Below are 21,970 nucleotides of genomic sequence, written 5' to 3' on the forward strand. Positions count from 1 at the left end.
TCTTCATCTTTTACAGAGGCTACTTCTTCTCCATTGGTCCTCATCTCCTTGATACATCTAGCTGTGTGCTCTACAGATTTAGCTATTTCTATAGCTTCTCTTAACCCTGGGTTTTTAGCTAGTAACTTTTCTTGAATGCGTGGGTTATTTGTACACCTTACAAGTTGATCCCTTATAAGGGAATCCGTTAAGTTACCAAACTCGCACAACTGTGTTAAACCCCACAATGCAGCAATTAACTTTTGCACGGATTCTTGCTTACCCTGACACCTTTTGAAAAACGTATGGCGCTCCAAAACAACATTTATCTTGTCCCCAAAATGTTTTTCTAATTTCTCCATAGTTTGCTCATATACATCTACACCTGTTTCATCCTCACCCTCCTGTTCTAGCATAGGAAGAGATTTGTATACTTTTTGCCCTTGCCTACCTAAATTATGTAATAGAATATGTTTCTTCCTTTCTGGCTTGTACTTTTCACCACCCACCGCTATCAAATACGATTCAAAGAGTTTCACCCACTCCTTCCAGCTGATTTCTGGTTCCCCTATCTCATTCAAAAAGGGTGGGGGCTGGCTCATACTTGCTGCTGCCATGGTTACTTTTCACACGGTTAAACTAATAATATCCTAGAGGACACACCTGCAGGACACGATAGTAACCAGAAGACACTTATTGTTATAGAAATAGCAAAATAAATCAATCAGCAGGTAAAATTCCTTGTAAATGTGGTAATCCAGGGAGAACTGGCTTCCCTCTCCTTGTTAGATGTAAACCGTAGAATGTGGCATGGGGCAAAGTCAGTACCTTATAAATATAGCTAGGATGTGCCCGCAAAGCAGCAGTACCAGGCAGGAGGCAGAGTTCCTTGTTCGTAAAGAGTTAATAAATTCTCAACACTACCGGCCCTCAGCTGCTGGTACGCCAGGGAAACGTCTCAGACGTCCGGCAAGGGAAAGCTAATAGACGCTGACAGGAATCTTCGATTGCCCGGCCCCCCGGCTCTTCACAAGGTGCAGAAACAGCAGGCTGTCCAGATCCACGCCACAGCGAGATGCCTTGAGTCGTGTCAGCCCTCACTCGTTCTATTGACGACACGACTTGCCCCGATCACAAGGACACGGGCAACCGCAGGCACTCCGAGACAACAGGACCGGATGTTCCCTCAGGTGTAGATACCGTGCCGGAGTTTGACGAGTGGCACAAAAGCACAGGTAGGCTCTGATTTACTCCCTCATGACCAATGAAGCACTCGGTCAGCCTTACTCACGCCAACCCCGACAGGCAGCCAAAATGTAATATCAAACAGGAGGACTTCTTGACCGGTCTATATTTCACCTTTTAACCACGGAACGAATCCTTAGCAACAACGCACACGCCCAGTCGCTAGGTAGTCACTTTGCTGACCGGCGTCAGTTTTTCATTTGATCACCCACAGCATGCCAAGGTTCACACAGGGACAGATGACAGGTGGGGTATATCGCACCACACGAGAGAAGTAGGGTTTGCTCTCACCTCCCGTACGTTACTTCCCTGTCACTTTTCCGACCGCACCACTTAGAGTTCCCTGTTGTAATAGTCCAGCAGAGTTCCCTGGATCACAGTCGCTACCAAAGCATTCTTTACACAGCTTTCTCCTTCTACACAAACCTTGTTTCCTCTTCTAGTTTGAGTGTGTGGAGAGAGTACTCAAAGGGGAGATGGTCAACTTCTGCCCCCTGCGCAGTCCGTCGCCAGTGTTAGAAAGTACAAATCTCCAGAGACCAGATAAGATTAAAGCAGGTCTGTTTATTAACCATCCACTCTCCTCACTGGAGAGTGTCTCAACATTCCATGGCAAGCTTCAGGGTGGGGTATACCAACAGGGTGTAAAGAGGGGAAGAGGTGGATGGGACATACCACTTGGGAGATAAATTACAACATATACCAATACCACCACCTGCTTCAATTTTTAATAGAATACGCACAAACTTCATCAAACTGATATGGGCTGGCAAACAGGCCCAAATCAGTCTACAAACCATGACACTCCCATACACTGCTGGTGCCTTTACAGTCCCTGATATTTATTTGTATTATTTATGTGCCCAGGCACAATATGACTACTATTGGTTTCACCCAGTAAAGTATCTACCAAACCTTGCAGTAGAGGATGGCGATGCGTACCCAATACCACTACCCAATATACTTACGCATACACGTCTCCACTTATCAAAGCTGGAAATAAATACAATACGGACTTCCTCACAAGCATGGCAAGACATTAGTCACTTAGAGAACAAACTCCCATATACACCCAGAATCTACCACTAGCGAACCACTATAAGAAACCAATCACTCCTATTCAGATTTATTTATCATAGGCTGAAGGCTGCAGCCAAAGAATTATACCCTTCCTTTTCCCACTGAACCCCCTATCCTTCAACCACTGCAGACCCTGGTAGATGCAACCAGGTATTCTAGTATGGTCTCACTACTATATAACATGGTGGAAATAGAAATAGGAGCTAACACAGACAAAGCACGTGATAACTGGAGTAAAGTATTAGACAACCTCCTGACGGACGAAGATTGGGTCTCCTGCTGCACACTCATCACATTGCTTACACCAAACATCAAACATATCACACCCCAGCCAAGTTATGTAAATATGAGCTTCGCGATGATGCACACTATAAAAGATGCGGAACGGACCAGGCAGATTTTGTACACCTTGCTTGGAACTGTGATAAGGTAAAGAAATATTGTGAAGAAGTAACTTACCACTTGGGAATGCTAGTATCATCTACACTGCCATGCACACCCCGGTTATGCTTATTAGGCCTTGACATACCTATGAGCTCAACAAAGAAGAAATTGGAGAAGTGTGGCTCACCAATTAGAGCGGCAGACGCTGAGGCAGAGGTCTGGTCCAGGACCAGGGTTCAATTCCCGACGCGGCAGGGTCTTGGGCTCAATCTCCACAGACTCGATAATTCTCACCTAGGTGCCTACTCTAATCATGGGACCCACTCTGCAACTCTGGGCAATAGCTTGCTTAATCTCCACAACGGCCCTGAAAGCGCTAGGAAGCCTGGCCTCACCTTGGAGGTGCCCAGTAAGGGGCATCTCACAGGGAAAGCCAGGAAGGGTTCCACAGCGGTATACAGCGCCAAGATACCTTCTAGGTGATAGTGCACTTTACAAGTATACACACATTTACGTTTACACATTGTAGTTCTTCTGCATATATTAGAAAATTGTCTCTACAATAGACAGCGTCTAATATCCAATTTGTCAGAGTGGGGGATGTCTTCCTATCCCAGTGCATCGCTACTCTTCGTTTTGCAATAACATTATGGTAACCAATTTCGATCACCGTCATATCGTTTCTTGGATTACATTACAGTTATGAATCTGTTATGATATGTTATCCGATATCACACAGTGGTGCAGTTTACCCAGCACATCAATATCGTATTTAACAATTAAGCATTTTGGTTTAATGATTTGTTTTCAATATATCCGGATGTTCACGTAGGTAAATAGTTAGAGGTTCCCAAATGTCCACGGGCTTAGAAGCATATACATAGCTGAATCACTACCAATACAAATAATATCACTCCAATCTTTGTTAAGCTTTTTGCAGCAGCATTCCAAGTGACACTGTGGTCCATGTATTCCAAAAGTCTGGTTTCATGTTTTCACCACTATCCCCGATGCTTGGTGACATCACTCTTGTTACATATACCTGTCACTGCACCTTGCATTGAATGTTTAAAGCCTGGGGTGTTTGGCAATTCACCTACTATCAATTCTGACTCGCGAGAAAAGGGGCTGATGTATGACGGGTTTTTACCCATTCTCTGTGTGAAAATGTGATGGTACATATTGAGAAAGATTCTCATGGAATCATCAATTTTACCTATCAGTGAAAGAATCTAATGTAGCCAAAAAATCAAATATGATTTTGATATTTCCTGATTCTGTGCAGTTTATACAATTAACTGGAAATAGCAAAAGGAAGAAGAAACAATATTTTAGTGACATCCCTAAACAACAGAACTCATGCAGAATAATTGTAGCCTAGTCTTTCTTGCTGCTACCATGTATAACAAAGTTACATTGTATTGGCCCCATCAGGAAGAATTAAAAATGACTCTTTCACTCTTTTTTTCCTTTCTTTGAATGGCATTTAGTTTGTGATTGTGTAAGTGCTTTTTCAGTGTTTATATGTTTACATTGGTGAGGGCTATTTCCCTTTCAGTGGGGTTTTATCAGTTATTATAGGGTTTGCCATAAAACAAGTTTTGCCCTAAAACAGGACAGCCTAAACATTTCCTAAAGACTGATTTACATACATATGATTTGTTGTTTCTGCATAATGTATGTATGATGTAAAGTGCTCTGACACTCTACACTGGTATGAGGAGCTCTATAAAAAACAAATAAAACCCATGAAAAAACGAAATTAGAGCCCTTCCATTTCAGGTGCTTTGCAGCAGCTTCAAGATCTTCTTACAGTTTCTCATTGCTCATATGGGTGTAGCTACTGATATTTATCTTTCTCCGCGGACTTCATTACTTGTAAATGTAAATTGTAAATGTAAATTGATACTTGTATAGCGCACTACTCACCCACAAGGGTCTCAAGGCGCTTGTACGAATACCGCTGCGGAACCCATCCTGGCTTTCCCTGTGAGGCGTCCACTCCTGGGCACCCTCAAGGTGGAGGCCAGGCATCCTTAGTGTTGTGGGGGCCGTTGTGGAGATTAAGCAAGTTATTGCCCAGAGTTGCAGAGTGGGACTCCATGATTGAAATAGGCACCGAGGCGAGAATTATCAGATCCATGGAATTTTGAGCCCAAGACCCGCAGAGGTGGGGAATTGAACCCTGGTCCCGGGCCAGACCTCTGCATCAGGGTCTGCCGCTCTAATCATTGAGCCACACTTCTCCATACTGATTTTACTCGCTAGAAAGTGTCAGTCATAAGTGTCATACGATTGATTTTTGAGTGGCACTCATAAGTACACTGAAACTATGAAAATTGTCAGACATAAGCAATCTCAAATCTTGGCAGCTATGGGTGAGCTGCCACCCAAAGTTTATTAAGGAAGCAGGGAGTATGGATGGGTGTCAGCAATGGACAAGCTGTGGTACGGTGTGTGGTTGGGAGTATTGATTGAGAGTGGTGCGGACAGGAGAGAGGAAGGAAAGTGGTGAATTCCCATGTAGTGCTGAAAAAGAAATCAAAAAGTAGTCCTCTTGCATCGGCAGCGGACAATAAAAGTCAGTCAATCAAAATGAAAGGTAAAGAAGCGATGTTTTAGTGGTAAGGACAAATAAAGGAATAGGGAGGAAAGGCATTGAATAAGGAGCATGGAACAGAGGCAGGCACGAGAGCCATTTAGCCATGACACAAGAGCTGACCTAAAGACCACTGTGTGTATAGTATTGTAGCCGACAGGTGGAAAAATAGGGGCAAAGCAAAGGAAACAAAAGCAATATCCTGCCCACAGGTGTGTGCAGGATTTGTAGCTTCAGAGGTCTAGAGATCCACAGTAAGTAGCATCATCCAGGATTGAAGGGCAACTTCCTGTTTCACAGAAGGCCTTTTGATAAGACGTAGAACTTGGTAACTCAGGGCCATATGTATCAAGCCTTTTTTGATTCGCAAAGGCTAATTAGCATGAATTGATATGTATCAAACAATCGCATCTTAAGGAATCGCAAATACTTGCGATTACTTAATTTGCCATAGCATTTAAGGAATCGCAATTTTGCGATTCCTTAAATGCTATGTATGAAGCATTTTACTGTTGCAAATTCAGCTTAAGGAATCGCGATTTACCACCAACTTCCAGTTGGTGGTAAATTACGATTTCTTTTCAAAATACACTAATTTGTATTTTTGAATGTGGCATGTGACGCCCATAGGGCATGTATGTGCGCCATATGCACAACATGTGATTTACAGGGGTGCAGCAGGGTGTCCTTGAGACCCCCCTGCACTCTTGCAATAATTCCCAAATTGCGATTAGCAAATTGCGAATTCGCAATTTGAGAATTATTTGGAAATCGTTCCCATGGGCCTCCTGGCCCATAGGAATGCATTGGAAATGATTCCTTAATTGCGAATTCGCAAAATGCGAATTCGCAATTAAGGAAGATTAAGGAATCGCTAATAAAAAGCGAATTTCTTCATACTTACCACTTTGCGATTCCTAAATAGCGATTCCTTAAAAATCGTTATTTAGGAATCGCAAAATGGAACTATGATACATATGGCCCTCACTCCAACTGAGCTGGTGTTTACAATGAGGAATGTGAGCTGCCATCTATGATTATAGAGGTGGAGCCACGATATTGGATTAGGATCAATGACTAGAGCCTGCTGTTCAGCAAGTTCCATACCTAATGAGCACAGATGCTGGACTGGCCTGTTTTTCTCAATTCAAGGATGCTCCCTCTCCTCAAAGAACCCACTGTCAGCCTATAAGCCTTGTATATGGATAAAAAGGCCATAGATCAACATGTATGTAGGTAAGCTTGCCTGTGTCTGGTGCCTTAGTAGGGAAGGCCTGGAATGTGAAACTGCTTTGTGTTGTAGTCCCATATCCCTTTTATATAATGTTCTTATTTTATTGATTTGTAAAGCGCTGGCTTATAGCATAGAGTCACTTTGTAGTGCTAGGTTCTTCAGAATTTGGTCAAAGGTTGTAGAGAGTCAATAAGATGCATGAATTATTTCAATGCTTGATGCCCAGAAGATATAATTGAGCTAGTGGAGAAAAATGGAAATGGCGGAGAGGCCACTCCACTAAATAACGGGTGGTTGGGCCCTGAGGTATCTATCAAGCCTCCCGTAAAGGACTTGTTTTCAGATTCCTTTTTAAAGATGTGAGGTGTGATTTTCTTTTGTAGGCCTGATCTTAGCAAATTTCTTAGATCTGTGCCTAGAATTCAAATTTAAACAGTAGGGTATTGGTATTTTTATTTTATTTATTTTTTTGCATTTGTATGGCGCTCAGCTACCCAACAAGGGTTTCCCGGCGCCTTGACATTAAGTTAGTCAAAAGATTGGTCAAAGGATAATGCTGAGTTAGTTGTTTAGCACAGTTGTTTCTGAAACAGCCAGGTTTTTACGTATTTCCGGAATTTGGTGTAGCTATTCTCTTTCCGGATGTGAAGGGGGAGTGAGTTCCATAAAATAGGTCCTCTGACATAAAAGGATCTCCCGCCAGTTCTTTGTAATTTAAATCTGGGGACGGCGAAGTTCGAGGCCTTTTGGGAGCGGATGTTTCTTGTTGGCAGGTAGGGGAAGGCTAAGGCTTGTAGATAGGTGGGGGCCGTTTTGTTTTTAATTTTGAACATGTAGCTCAGGGTTTTGAAGCTGATCCGATGTTCGACCCTGAGCCAATGTAATTCGTTCAGATGTTTTGATACTCTTTCAGACTTCTGAATCCTACACAAGAGTCTTGCAGCGGAATTCTGAATCATTTGGAGTCGCTTGATTACTGCTAAGTTAGAGCCAAGGTAGAGGATATTTCCGTAGTCAATACGCGATGTTACTAGTGCGTTGACTACGGTTTTTTGCGTGTCAGGGGGCAGCATCCAAATGATTTTTTTAAACAATTTTATTATGGTGAAGCAGAGACCTGCGACTTTATTTGCCTACTGTTTCATAGACAGTGTATTGTCTATAATGACCCCTAGGTTTCTCACCTGAGTAGCTGGCGAGGGAATGTTACCCAGCTCAGGCGGCCAGTGGGATGGGTTCCAGAGTTCCTTGTTTCTTCCCAGTGGGAGTACCTCAGTTTTATCCCCGTTTAATTTCAACTGGTTGGTAGTCATCCAGTTGAAAATTTTCTGGAGTCCGGTTTTGAGTAGGGAGGGGGCTAACGGGTTTGCCTCAGAGAGGGAAAAAATAACTTGGGAGTCGTCGGCATAGGTCATTAAAGTCAGACCTACGCCATCTGCCAGGTCGGCCAGTGGTCTAAGGTACAAGTTAAAAAACAGCTGGCTCAGGATGGAACCTTGTGGTACTCCATGTGGAGCAGGAAAGATGTCTGAGCTTGCGATACTGGAATTAATCTGGAAGGTTCTTTCGGAAAGAAAGGACTTGATCCACTGCAAGGCGTCGTTACGGATGCCGTTTTTGGCCAGAAGAGTATTGTGTGATATGGTGTCAAATGCCGCACTCAAATCTAAAAGAATGAGTGCGACCGTTTGACCCCTGTCCAGGAGTTGTCAAATTTTTTCCGTTACACCCAGTAGGGCAGTCTCCGTGGAGTATCCTGCTCTAAAACCTGACTGTGAGGAGTGGAGGAGATTGTTATCCTCTGAAAAGTGGTGAGGGCGGAGTGTATGTGCCTTTCCATGAGTTTGGAAAAGGCAGGGAGCAGAGATATAGGTCGATAATTAGAGAGAATTGTGGGGTCGGATGACGTTTTTTTCAGAAGTGGGGTTACCACTGCATGCTTCCAGCTTGATGGAACGGTGGAGGCTTGGAGAGAAGCATTGAGCATGTCTGTTATGGCAGTCAGGGGGGTAGGGTCCAGTTGTTTTAAAATGCTCACAGGGAGAGGGTCGCCGGGGGAGCCTGATGAGATTGACTTTAGGGAGATTTTTAGGGAGTCCATAGTTACCAGGGGCCAGTTTTCCAATGTGTTTACTTTGTCTGATGACATGGGGATATCCTGGTGTGAGCAGTTGCTAAGGGGCCTGGTCGTGATGTTGATGATAATGTTCTCAATTTTATCGTTAAAGAATGTCGCAAGGTCCTGACATTGTTTTTTGGTTAGGGGGTGGGCAGTAGCAGTTGTTTGGGCCCCAGCTAGGTCCTTTACTGTATTAAATAGGGTCTTTGCTTTGTTTGTGCCATTATTGATGGAATTTGCCACAAATAGGGCCCGTGCTTTGATGCAAGAGGAGTGATATGCATTTCTCGCCTTGTTGTATGTAATCTTTTTTTCAGGGTTGTAGTCTTTGCGTCAGTTTCTTTCTAGTGCTTTACATTTAGATTTTTCAACTTTGAGAAGTTTGTTAAACCAGGGGGCATGGGGGTGGTGGAAGTTTTTATATGCCTTCGGTAGGGGGAGGCATAGATTGGCTGCGGATTCTAGCCACTGGTTTGTGGTTACAGCGAGACTTTCCACCTTTTGGTCCTGGGAGGGTGTGCTAATTGTTAGCACTTGATTCAGTTTATTAATGTCGAGTAGTTTCCATTTTCTTATGGGGTTAGAAGGCCGTGTAGTATTTCTGGGGGAGGGAGTATTGGCCAGACTAAAACTGATAAGGTAATGGTCTGACCAGCATATAGGACTGGTTAGAGTCCATTTTAGTTCTGGGAGACTTGTGATATTGGGGTCTAGTAGATGTCCTGCCTTGTGCGTGGGACCGACGTTGAGGAGTGATAGGTTTAAAGCCATTAGATCATCCATTAGACTGCAGCAGGCCAGGTTGATTGGGTCCTCAAGATGCAGAATTAGATCCCATAGAAGTGTAAAATTTTTGTAGTGCAAAAGAAATGGCGAGATATAATTTGCAAAGCTGGCTGTCCAGGTAGTGGCGTTCCCAGGAGGTCTATATATTAGGAGGCCGGAGAACATAAAATTTGGGTTCAGAGTAATTTGGAAGGAGGCTGCTTCACAGTCTGGGATGTTCACTGGGAGCATATTGCAGATAAAGTCTTTGCAGTATATGATCGCGATACCCCCGCCCACTTGGCCTTGTCGGTCTTTTCTTGCTATGGCATAGTTGGCTGGGAGAGCTGATGCTACATCCGGGCCGGAGCTGTCATGTAGCCAAGTTTCTGTGAGGAAGAGAGCACTAGGTGCTTCTTCTACTAGAAGGGTGAAGATATCTAGTTTGTGCTGTGGCAAGGATCTGCAATTTACTGAATGAAAGGAGTAGTCGCAGCGCGAGCGTTTGGGGCGTTTAGATGGGGTTTGAGTATGAGTTTCTGGGTCCGGATAAGGTTGGATATTTGTTAGTTGGACTTGACAGTTTGAGCAGTGTGTTTCGCCCAGTGGTGACAGTACAATACAATCATGGTGTAGAGCGGGACATAAATCTTTTAGTTGCGTGGAGCTCATACCTGGGAAGTAGTCTGTGGAGGGTTCTCTGCCCCATGCCCCATCCTGTCCCGGACAGGCCCAGACGGGCATGTCTTAGGCTAGTCTTTGGCGCGGCTGCTGCGCTTCTTCGCTGCGCATCATGTGCTATGACTGGTTTTTGTAGAGGCCGGGCTTTTGTTCAGCTCCGCCTCTACAACTGGGTTTGCCCAATCCGTGCCTGCCCCAGCTAGGAAGCCGGAAGAAGGTACCGCCCTGCACCCTCCCCACAAACAAGCCTAGGGCTTGCAGAGGACCGGGGCTACAGGGCACCCAAATTATTATTTCTGTCACAAGGTATTTACAGTTGAATTCCCACAGTTAACATCACTTAGTGCAATTTATTAAAATCAAATCAGCGCAGTGATTTTAAAATGGGAGTTTTGCTCGAACATGCGTTTGATGTTCAGCGTTGTCAGGTGAAAGTACGATTTAAAAATTAGGAAGCAGAGTGACTCTCAATCAGTCACGCAGCTTTTGTTTAGCGTTGCAGCTTGTACCGGCATAACAGCATTACCTTCATTCGTCGATATGTCAATAGAGAGACTCTGAATGTTGAAGGGCTTTTGTAGAGGCCGGGCTTTTGTTCAGCTCTGCCTCTACAACTGGGTTTGCCCAATCCGTGCCTGCCCCCGCTAGGAAGCCAGAAGAAGGTACCGCCCTGCACCCTCCCCACAAACAAGCCTAGCGCTTGCGGAGGACCGGGGCTACAGGGCACCCAAATTATTCTTTCTGTCACAAGGTATTTACAGTTGAATTCCCACAGTTAACATCACTTAGTGCAATTTATTCAAATCAAATCGGCGCAGTGATTTTTAAATGGGAGTTTTGCTCGAACATGCGTTCGATGTTCAGCGTTGTCAGGTGAAAATACGATTTAAAAATCAGGAAGCAGAGTGACTCTCAATCAGTCACGCAGCTTTTGTTTAGCGTTGCAGCTTGTACCGGCATAACAGCATTACCTTCATTCGTCGATATGTCAACAGAGAGACTCTGAATGTTGAAGGGCTTTTGTAGCGGCCGGGCTTATGTTCAGCTCCGCCTCTACAACTGGGTTTGCCCAATCCGTGCCTGCCCCAGCTAGGAAGCCGGAAGAAGGTACCGCCCTGCACCCTCCCCACAAACAAGCCTAGCGCTTGCGGAGGACTGGGGCTACAGGGGACCCAAATTATTCTTTCTGTCACAAGGTATTTAAAGTTGAATTCCCACAGTTAACATCACTTAGTGCAATTTTTTAAAATCAAATCGGCGCAGTGATTTTAAAATGGGAGTTTTGCTCGAACATGCGTTTGATGTTCAGCATTGTCAGGTGAAAGTACGATTTAAAAATCAGGAAGCAGAGTGACTCTCAATCAGTCACGCAGCTTTTGTTTAGCGTTGCAGCTTGTACCGGCATAACAGCATTACCTTCATTCGTCGATATGTCAATAGCGTAGGGCTAGATAATCAAGGATACAGGCCTAGAGGACATAAAATAGGGTAGAAGGGTAGTTATTAATGTATATGTAATACTAAAGGTACTATGGGATAGGCAGAGGTATAGGCAGAGGTGCCAGGGTATAGGTAGGAGTAAAAGAATATAGGCTGGGTCGAGGTGGTAGGATTAGAGGTACAAATATATTGGTGGGATAGAAGTACTCGAAAAAAGGGAGCTGTGTAGGTGCAGGATTATAAGTAGAGGCAGAGGAAATGCAGTAGTGTTCTGGGATGAATGTACAATGATGCAAGCAGGGGGTAGAAAAACAATCCAAGTGTCAGTGGTATATTGAGGACATACAAGGTTATAAGAGTAGAAGTACTGGGTTATATGCAGTTGTAGAGGTACACAGGTGCACATTGTGGTAGTATGGTAAAGGCAGGAGTGGAGATACAAAGCTACATTCAGTAGGCAGAAAAACAAGTGGATAGGTATGGGTAGAGGTACTTGGGTTTTAGTATGGCTAAATGTACAAGGATATAAGCATGGGGCTAGGAGTGGTCTTTCAAGGCTACAGGCAGTAGGTAGAGAAACAACAGAATATATAGGGGTGGATATACTAGGGTTTCGGTTCGGATAGAGGTACAATGATATAAGAATGGGGATAGGGATGGAGGTGCAAGGCTACAAGCAGTTGGCCTGGAAACAACTGAATAGGAAGGGGTGGATATATAGGGCTGGCTATTGGTAGAGTTACACGAATAAAGCCACGAGTAGATGATAGGGGTAAAAAAATATATGGTTGAGGGAGTATTATCTGAGAAACTGAATATGTGCTAGCTTCAGTTTCCCGAATTGTACTCATATTTTCTTTTTATTGAGGAAACGGCTCATCACTCCCTGTCCGCTTTTGCCTACACTTCAATACCATGACTGTCCCAGATAAGGCATTTCTCAGTGGTACCCCATTATACCTGAAGCAAAGATTTCCTACGCATTACCCACCAAGGCATCTTTGATGCACAGGAAAATACCTGCTAACAACCAAAAAAAACTGCAAAAAAAGCTGAATGTAGGTTTTTTATGTTATGGTTGAAAATGCTTGCTGAAACGTCCTGCCTGAGAGAAGGCTTTAACACACCATCTTTTTGGATAAATCCTTGAAACAGCATTTAGCTGTCCCATTTATGAGGTCTGTTTTCGATATACAAGATATCCTAATCGTAGGAGGGGAAAACCCAAGAGGATATAGGAAGAATGTGAAAAGAGGAAGAAGGAAAATAGAGCAGACATGGAAGATAAAGAGGCAGGCAAGGGTAGAGAGGGTGGGAAAAAATGATATCTATCCAATTAGAAAAATACAGTGCATTGAATTCTTTTTTGTCATGACTGTTGTCAAGCAGGATGAGTTTGTTATGCTGGGAAAAATGCTGTGAAAATTTAGGAAACTGATGTGTGCAGAAATTGTTTCCACAATATGTTTCTTCTCTGTGATTTTCTACAGTTTTACATACAGCTACCGTACCACCTAATATATAATCAATCCCAGCTCTGTGCACCTTGACTTGTAACTGCACTTTACCTCATTCAGGCCTCCAGTGCCTACTCCACATACCTCCTGATCTGGACTCGTCACTTCTAAGCGACAGCATAAACGGCTGTCTCAGCTAACTTAAATGTGATTGATCCTGCAAACAAGACCTTTGCCACACCATCCCTCATCTGTTCATCCCACATCTTATTTACCACCTTTTACCTGCTAGGCTTTTGTGTGCCTCCTGCCAACCCCACTTACTAAGGGCCTCATTTAGATGTTGGCGGTCCTGGGCCTGACCACCTTCATACCAGGCAGTCTGCTGACGAATTATGATGCGGGTGGTGAGACCGCCCCCAGAGCACCTCCTCCACCAAGAGCTGAGCTCTCACAGCAGTGTGGACAGCATGGGTGAATGGCAGCAGTGCCAGCATCAGCACCTCCGTGGCCATTACAACCTGCATTTCTGCCGGCATTTTCATGGTGGGCCTCTGCCCTGAAAAGGTCAGCAAAAAGGCATGGAATGGGGCCCCAAATAGGGCCTCAGGGCATTTTAAACCATTGTGGGGTTGCATGGGGGCACATGTTGTGGCCCCCTCTCTTTACAGTGCGTGCCTGCACTGTGTGCCATGCCCAACATGGTGCATGGTACACAGTCGACTAATACGCAAAAGGAGGTGCCACGTCGGCAGCATGTGCTGCAGGCTCTAATGAGCCGATGCATTCCGCCGCCTTGCACTGTCACTGTTATTTTTGAGTTCTCATTATTTGTTCTAAATGTTACTGGATTCCATTTAAGACTTTCAACAGCCAACAAGTGTTTTGCCCTTACATGGTCATCTGGACCAGGGCTTTCTTAAGGCTACAAAAGATTTAATAAGAAGTCTTTGATTCAATATTCAAGAGATCACTCATAGCCACCACCAAGTGCTATGTGACAAAGGTGAAGATAGTTTTTAGGGCGAGGCCTGCGCCACTTCGTCAGAAGTGGGCGGAGTTTCGAAGCCCTCTTGTAAGGGCTTGCAGAAAAGCAGTTGAAAAATGCCAGACATTCCATTATGCGCGAGAATTTTCATGGTGTTTTTGTGGCATATGCTTTGCAATAGGTCCTGGCAAGGCTGTGTTATAGTTGGTGCAGCACGCCATAGGCCGTAGGAATTTCTCAATCTAGACTTCCTGCATATTGTGTGCGGTTACGCGCAGGGGAGCGCAATTAATTATCAATTACAGTTGTCAGGGGGCCGCGGTAATGGAATCCAGATGTTCTGGGCGCGTTCACCAGTCTGCAGTGAGTGGCGCGCGTTCGTGCTTGTTCTGTGTTCTCCTTCTACCAAAGACATTACTCGCGTTTCCTCTTTTCATGTAGATCTGGTTTTCTTTACTGACTACAGCTGTGTTTATATAGATGGTGGCTTCAGTTGTGCAGCAGGTGCAGTGGCACCAGTGTGGTGTAGCTATCATTAGTGGAGCAGGGGCAGTGGCACCAGTGTGGTGTAGCTATTATTAGTGCAGCAGGTGCAGTGGTACAAGTGTGTGGTAGCTACCATTGTGCAGCAGGTGCAGTGGCACCAGTGTGGTGTAGATATCATTAGTGCAGCAGGTGCAGTGGTACCAGTGTGTGGTAGCTACTATTGTGCAGCAGGTGCAGTGGCACCAGTGTGGTGTAGATATCATTAGTGGAGCAGCGGCAGTGGTGCCAGTGTGGTGTAGCTATTATTAGTGCAGCAGGTCCAGTGGTACCAGTGTGTGGTAGCTACCATTGGTGGAGCAGGTGCAGTGGTAGTGTTGCTTAGCTATGATTGTGCAGCAGGTGCAGTGGCATCAGTGTGTGGTAGCTGCCGTTGTGTAGCAGGTACAGTGTTATCAGTGTTACTTAGCTATGATTGTGCAGCAGGTGCAGTGGCACCAGTGTGGCGTAGCTATCATTGGTGCAGCCTGTGCAGTGGCACCAGTGTGTGGCGTAGTTACCATTCGTGGAGCAGGTGCAGTGTTATCAGTGTTAATTAGCTATGATTGCACAGCAGGTGACGTACCACCAGTGTGGCGTAGCTACCATTGTGCAGTAGGTGCAGTGGCACCAGTGTGGCATAGCTGCACTTGTGCAGCAGGTGCAGTGGCACCAGTGTGGCATAGCTACACTTGTGCAGCAGGTGCAGTTGCACCAGTGTGGCATAGCTACCCTTGTGCAGGAGGTGCAGTGGCTCCACTGTGGCATAGCTACCATTGTGCAGCAGGTGCAGTGGCACCAGTGTGGTGTAAGTATCTTTGGTGGAGCAGGTGCAATGGTACCAGTGTGGCATAGCTACACTTGTGCAACAGGTGCAGTTGCACCAGTGTGGCATAGCTACCCTTGTGCAGGAGGTGCAGTGGCACCACTGTGGCATAGCTACCATTGTGCAGCAGGTGCAGTGGCACCAGTGTGGTGTAAGTATCTTAGGTGGAGCAGGTGCAGTGTTACCAGTGTAGCGTAGGCGTAGCTACCATTGGTGGAGCAGGTGCTGTGGTACCAGTTTAGTGCAGCAGTTGCAGTGGTACCAGCGTGTGGTAGCTACCATTGGTGGAGCAGGTGCAGTGGAAGTGTTGCTTAGCTATGATTGTGCAGCAGGTGCAGTGGCACCAGTGTGTGGTAGCTGCCGTTGTGTAGCAGGTGCAGTGTTATCAGTGTTACTTAGCTATGATTGTGCAGCAGGTGTAGTTGCACCAGTGTAGTATAGCTACACTTGTGCAGCAGGTGCAGTTGCACCAGTGTGGCATAGCTACCCTGGTGCAGGAGGTGCAGTGGCACCACTGTGGCATAGCTACCATTGTGCAGCAGGTGCAGTGGCACCAGTGTGGTGTAATTATATTTGGTGGAGCAGGTGCAGTGGTAGTGTTGCTTAGCTATGATTGTGCAGCAGGTGCATTGGCACCAGTGTGTGGCGTAGTTACCATTCGTGGAGCAGGTGAGGTGTTATCAGTGTTACTTAGCTATGATTGCGAAGCAGGTGACGTACCACCAGTGTGGCGTAGCTACCATTGTGCAGTAGGTGCAGTGGCACCAGTATGGCATAGCTACACTTGTGCAGCAGGTGCAGTGGCACCAGTGTGGCATAGCTACACTTGTGCAGCATAGCTACACTTGTGCAGCAGGTGCAGTTGCACCAGTGTGGCATACCTACCCTAGTGCAGGAGGTGCAGTGGCACCACTGTGGCATAGCTACCATTGTGCAGCAGGTGCAGTGGCACCAGTGTGGTGTAAGTATATTTGGTGGAGCAGGTGCAGTGGTACCAGTGTGGCGTAGGCGTAGCTACCATTGGTGGAGCAGGTGCAGTGGTACCAGTGTGTGGTAGCTACCATAGGTGGAGCAGTTGCAGTGGTAGTGTTACTTAGCTATGATTGTGCAGCAGGTGCAGTGGCACCAGTGTGGCATAGATATCATTGGTGCAGCATGTGCAGTGGTACCGGTGAGTGGTAGCTACCATTGGTGGAGCAGGTGCAGTGGTAGTGTTGCTTAGCTATGATTGTGCAGCAGGTGCAGTGGCACCAGTGTGTGGCATAGTTACCATTCGTGGAGCAGGTGAGGTGTTATCAGTGTTACTTAGCTATGATTGCGCAGCAGGTGTAGTACCACCAGTGTGGCGTAGCTACCATTGTGCAGCAGGTGCAGTGGCACCAGTGTGGCATAGCTACAATTGTGCAGCAGGTGCTGTTGCACCAGTGTGGCATAGCTACCCTTGTGCAGGAGGTGCAGTGGCACCACTGTGGCATAGCTACCATTGTGCAGCAGGTGCAGTGGCACCAGTGTGATGTAAGTATCTTTGGTGGAGCAGGTGGAGTGGTACCAGCACTGGCACCAGTGTGGTATAGCTATCATTACTGGAGCAGGTGCAGTGGCACCAGTGTAGCATAGCTACCATTGTGCAGCAGGTGCAGTGGCACTAGTGTGGTATAGTTATCATTAGTGGAGCAGGTGCAGTGGCACCAGTGTGGTATAGCTATCATTAGTGCAGCAGGTGCAGTGGCACCAGTGTGGCGTAGCAGGTGCAGGGGCAACCGTGCGGTGTAAGTACCATTGTTCAGCAGGTGCAGTGGCACCAGCGTGGTGTAGGTACCATTGCTGCAGTAGGTGCAGTGGCACCAGTGTGGCGTAGGTACCATTGCTGCAGCAGGTGCAGTGGCACCAGTGTGGTGTAGCTATCATTGTTGCAGCAGGTACAGTGGCACCAGTGTGGCGTAGCTACCATTGCTGCAGCAGGTGCAGTGGCACCAGAGCGCCACATTGGTGTAACACACTCACTACCACACACTCACCCCCACAGACTCACCCCCACAGACTCACCACCACACACTCACCACTACACACACAACCACACACACAACAACACACCACCAGCCGTCAGTGCACGCTTTCACCAGGGCCAAACACCACCAGCCATCAATGCACACTTTCACGAACCACAAACACCACCAGGCGTACAACACCAGCCGTCAGTGCATGCTTTTACAAGGCGCACTCAATCAATCAATCAATCAATCAGGCATTTATAGAGCGCACTACTTACCCGGAGGGTCTCAAGGCGCTTGGGGGGGGGGGGGGGGGGGAAGGGTGCCACTACTGCTCGAACAGCCAGGTCTTGAGTTTCTTCCTGAAGGAGAGGGTGTCTTGGGTCAGGCGAAGGTCGGTCGGGAGGGTGTTCCAGGTCTTGGCAGCCAGGTAGGAGAAGGACCTTCCTCCTGTTGTCGCTCTTCGGATGTGGGGGACGGCGGCGAGGGCGTGGTTGGTCGATCGGAGGTGGCGTTTGGGAGCGTAGAAGTTGAGGCGGTTATTGAGGTAGCTCGGGCTTTGGTCGTGTAGGCACTCACCAGCAACCGTCAGTGCACGCTTTCACCAAACACACACACCATCAGCCATCTGTGCACGCTTTTACCAACCACACACCCACCAGCCGTCAGTGCACCCTTCCACCAGGCACACACACATCCAGCCGGCAGTGCACTCTTTTACCAAGCACACACACACCAGCCATCAGTGCACAATTTCTACAGGCAGTCACACACACCACCAGCCATCAGTGCACGCATCAATTGTTAATGCATCCACAATTAACTATTGTAGCAATCTCAGTATGGTACACTTTACTTTTAAACATATTCATGTAAAGCACAGCATGCCACCATTGCTACAATTCCAATCTAACCCACATAATTCCACTACACACCACATGCACACACTCCATAACACATGGCGAAAAGACATTGCCATTTACAATGCCATTAGCTCAAACTCAAATAAATCCGAGCCCGATTGCATTTCCAATGCTTGTTATGGTTACTGTGCCATGCACTTCACGTCTAATTGGGCACGGGAATGGTGTGGTGATATTGTGATTAAAGAGAGAGAAAAGAAAGAAAGAAGAGAGGCAAAGATAAAGATAACAAGAAACTGTCAAGGGTGCTGGCAAATACTAAATAGGGCCCTAAATGTCTGTTTCAGTGCCCTGCCTCACCATAACTTTCATTCTTACAAACAGCATTGCTAATCTGCCCACTTCCCTGTCTAGTACTGTCACCATGACACTGAACTACAATGAAGAAATTCAACTTTGAAAAGGCCTTTCTGCCATTGGGATTACCTTTCTGCCAAACTGCTCTCATATTTTCTTCACCCCAACAGCCGCACAGTCACCAAGTCCAGTATTCACCTTCCTGCTGTAGAAGTTGTGTGGTCATGAGCATAACTTATCACTGTGAGGGGAGGAAATGGGACTGGGTCAGGGCACTTTGGTCACATTGCCAATTACTGTCCCACCTTCTCCCACTTATCCCTGCACTGCTCTTTCGAAACATGAAATAATTCTCCTTTCGCTGATCTGTCCATGTCCTTGGCCATCAAGCTCGTTGGGTCAGTGGTAGGTTCACTTGCTTCTCTCACACTGAACAATACTATAGTTGAGAATATTCTCCACCAGTTTAAGAGTTTTATCAGCTGTCACTCCTCAAATCAACCAAGCTCCTCTAAAGACATATGAAAACATTTGAATGTGTTCTGTTGACGAGTGTAAAGAGGAGAAATGTTAACACTTACATTGTACTTAAATTATAATAAAAATACGTTTTCTCATCTCCTGTTCCTTTCTCCCCAGGTTGCCCATTTGATCCACATTTTCTTATAAACAATGCTGTGAGTAATGTAATATGCTCCATCGTCTTTGGGGATCGCTTTGAATATGATGATGAAAAGTTCCAAAGCTTGCTGCATATCTCGGAAGAGGGTTTGAAGAATGGCACTGGACTCCTACCTCAGGTAGTACAGGCACATCAGCCAGACAATGCTATCATTTGATTGTCTGGTGTAACAAAATACGGAAATACCTAACAAATGTTATGACTTAAACGTGTTTCTAAGGTACTGATATGCAAGAGGGAACCCTCGACTGCTTTCTCAGGTTCGTCAATGTGTCTGCCTTTATCCATCAGACAACACTCTACTTTTGATTGAAATCTCTCTGTATTACTTGGCCAGCAAGAAGACTGCTCCATAGGATATTTTTTTACAGTGTTCCGAATTAATGTAATTCTAGGACCACTGTAATGGCAATGATTGCTTTCAGAAATTGCTGTGACGCTTATATACGTCCTTATGCTTATCTTTACCATTTTGCACTAGCATCGCACTGCCTTTCTTGTTCTAGACTTATCTAGCAATTCCTTATTGCGTGATTCACTTTATCGTAATATATTCTGTAAATATGTCTACTTGTCATGTAAAGCGCTCTGATACTCGCAAGAGTCTGGTTCGCGCTATATAAAACTTTCAAAATAAATATGCTTTTCGAGACTTAAACTTGTCTCAGCTCACACTTGAGGGTGTGGCACTGTTCTTCAGAGAATAGAGCAAAGAGGACCACACTTGATACTCTTCTCTAGTACATCCATACTCTGTTAATCTCTTTTTTTCATTCTATTGTCCAATATTATTCTATCACACATTGAAGCTATCTCAAAGCTTATGGTGACGACATTACAGTGAAATGTACTTGGTTTCACTGTTGGTCTAACTTCTGATACAACTGAAATATACAATAATCAGAAAAGAATGTTCATATATCGCCTTTTAACCTGTGGCTAATTCCTGGTGAAGTAATTGTACCAAGATATTCTGAGTAAGTTGTAAGGTAGGAGGAGCTTTATGATATAAGACTTGAGCAGCTCCCTGCCTGGATTAGCTTTCACCACTGAAGACCCAATGTCCCAATACCCACAGTACCATCTTCAGAGAAAATAATTGCCCCAGGGTTTCTCTACACTGACCACGTAGTTATTATTGCTCGTACTGCGTTTAGGCTACAGGCTCTTTTAGATGGTGTTAATAATTTCATGAGGAGCCGAAATTTACATTTCAATCTAGAAGTCGTTTATTTTGACTTGTAGCCCAAAAAATACTAGATCTTAAAGTTTTTATATTGCCGGGTCCCTTATTACCAAGGTATCTAGTTTCAACTATTTGGGTATGTTGTTGGATGCAAATATGACTTGGAACTGGCTAGTTGCCCAGAGATCACATAAGATGGTGACTTCCAGGGAAACAGTTTTTTGTTTCACCAAAAAGCTAGGCCACAAACCTCTTAATGAGATGTTAACAATATATAAGAAGAAATGCCTTCCGTCTGCACATATGGGGCAGGGGTGTGGGGATATGCAAGCTTGGGTCCTCTGCAGGTAGCCAAAAATAAATTCCGGTCCATGCTTTCGGCTCTTCCTAAAAGAACCTCAAGCTTGATTTTACACCAAGAACTGGGCCTAGGCTTTCATGAGGATGGTGTACACTTGGCACCCATTTTACTTTTGGTCAAAATATGGTCTACTTCTGAGATGGGTTTTTCACGCAGGTACTAGGGGACTGTCTTAATTGAAGCAACTTCACCAATCCCCTGGCTATCGTGTCAAGAACTCCGTTGGTGACCTAGATCTAATTCAATTTTTTGACACCCCATGCATCAAGCCAAGGAGGTAGTAAAATCCAGGTTTTCCGTACGGAAGGAGAAAGAGAGAATTATAAAAATCTCTACATATGGTTTCCATTGCCCAATACATTCCTCTCTCAACTACTCAGGTCATGGAACTTTGCCTTTCCTGGATTAAGAACCCGGAATTAGAATTTTACCGTACTCGTTTGAGATTATGTACGATCCACTATATGGTTGCCTTCCCGCACACAGGCACCTGGTTTTCTTCCTTGCCATGTTGCTAATGTGATGGAGTGTCCAGTCAATCATCAAAGTACTTTATTATTTTTTGCATGTTGTATAGCACTTTAATATCTCGCTTTTTATGCCCCATTTTATGTGCAATGAATTTTAATAAACATCATGAAAGGTAGCTTTTTTACAAAGTTTAAATTGACCTGCTTTATGTTTTTTTTTTATTTTAACTTAGATTTTATCCGCTTTAAAAGTGAGAATTATACAAGTGGAGCATAAAATATAAACAACTTGTAGCAGGATATTATATATTTATGATTGCTATAGGTCGCTTTTAAAATCTCCATTTTTGTATTATGACCAATATCTGTGTTTCTAATGATGTAGTCTTGGGACTATGCTAAGAGAATCTAGTGCACTTTTATTGTCATGAACTGACCGAATAACTGACTGGCTACTTGCACCAGTGTTCCACAATCCGCAGTTCCACCTTCAGCCTAGAGTGTTCCAACTCACAAACCCAAGACGCCACAAGTAGTCAGCATTGAGTAAATTTGTGCAGCATTGGTATTCAAGCATCTTCATCATAACGTTCAATTCCTGTTAGTACATGGTCTTTAATGTATTCTTACAAAGTGTGCACCAAAAGTGCTGGCTCGAGGCATTAAAGGAGACATTGGGCAGTGTACTGAACATTTTTCCTCTATCTGGAAATCCCACCTTTGAATCCTGGCAAGGCAGAC

General features: G+C 45.2%; 1 protein-coding gene across 2 annotated transcripts in view; it reads left to right on the forward strand.

Moving 5' to 3' along the window:
- Window positions 1-21,970, forward strand: part of LOC147748027 (cytochrome P450 2D15-like) — a 513,923-nt gene that overhangs the window by 351,006 nt on the left and 140,947 nt on the right. For both annotated transcript variants that reach the window (XM_086958015.1, XM_086958006.1), the window contains exon 4: window positions 19,170-19,330. In XM_086958015.1, the coding sequence (XP_086814141.1) occupies window positions 19,170-19,330 (161 nt within the window). The remainder of the gene's footprint in view (window positions 1-19,169; window positions 19,331-21,970) is intronic.

This window comes from Lissotriton vulgaris, chromosome 1_1 (assembly GCF_964263255.1).
Source record: "Lissotriton vulgaris chromosome 1_1, aLisVul1.2, whole genome shotgun sequence".
Taxonomy (NCBI): Eukaryota; Metazoa; Chordata; class Amphibia; order Caudata; family Salamandridae; genus Lissotriton; species Lissotriton vulgaris.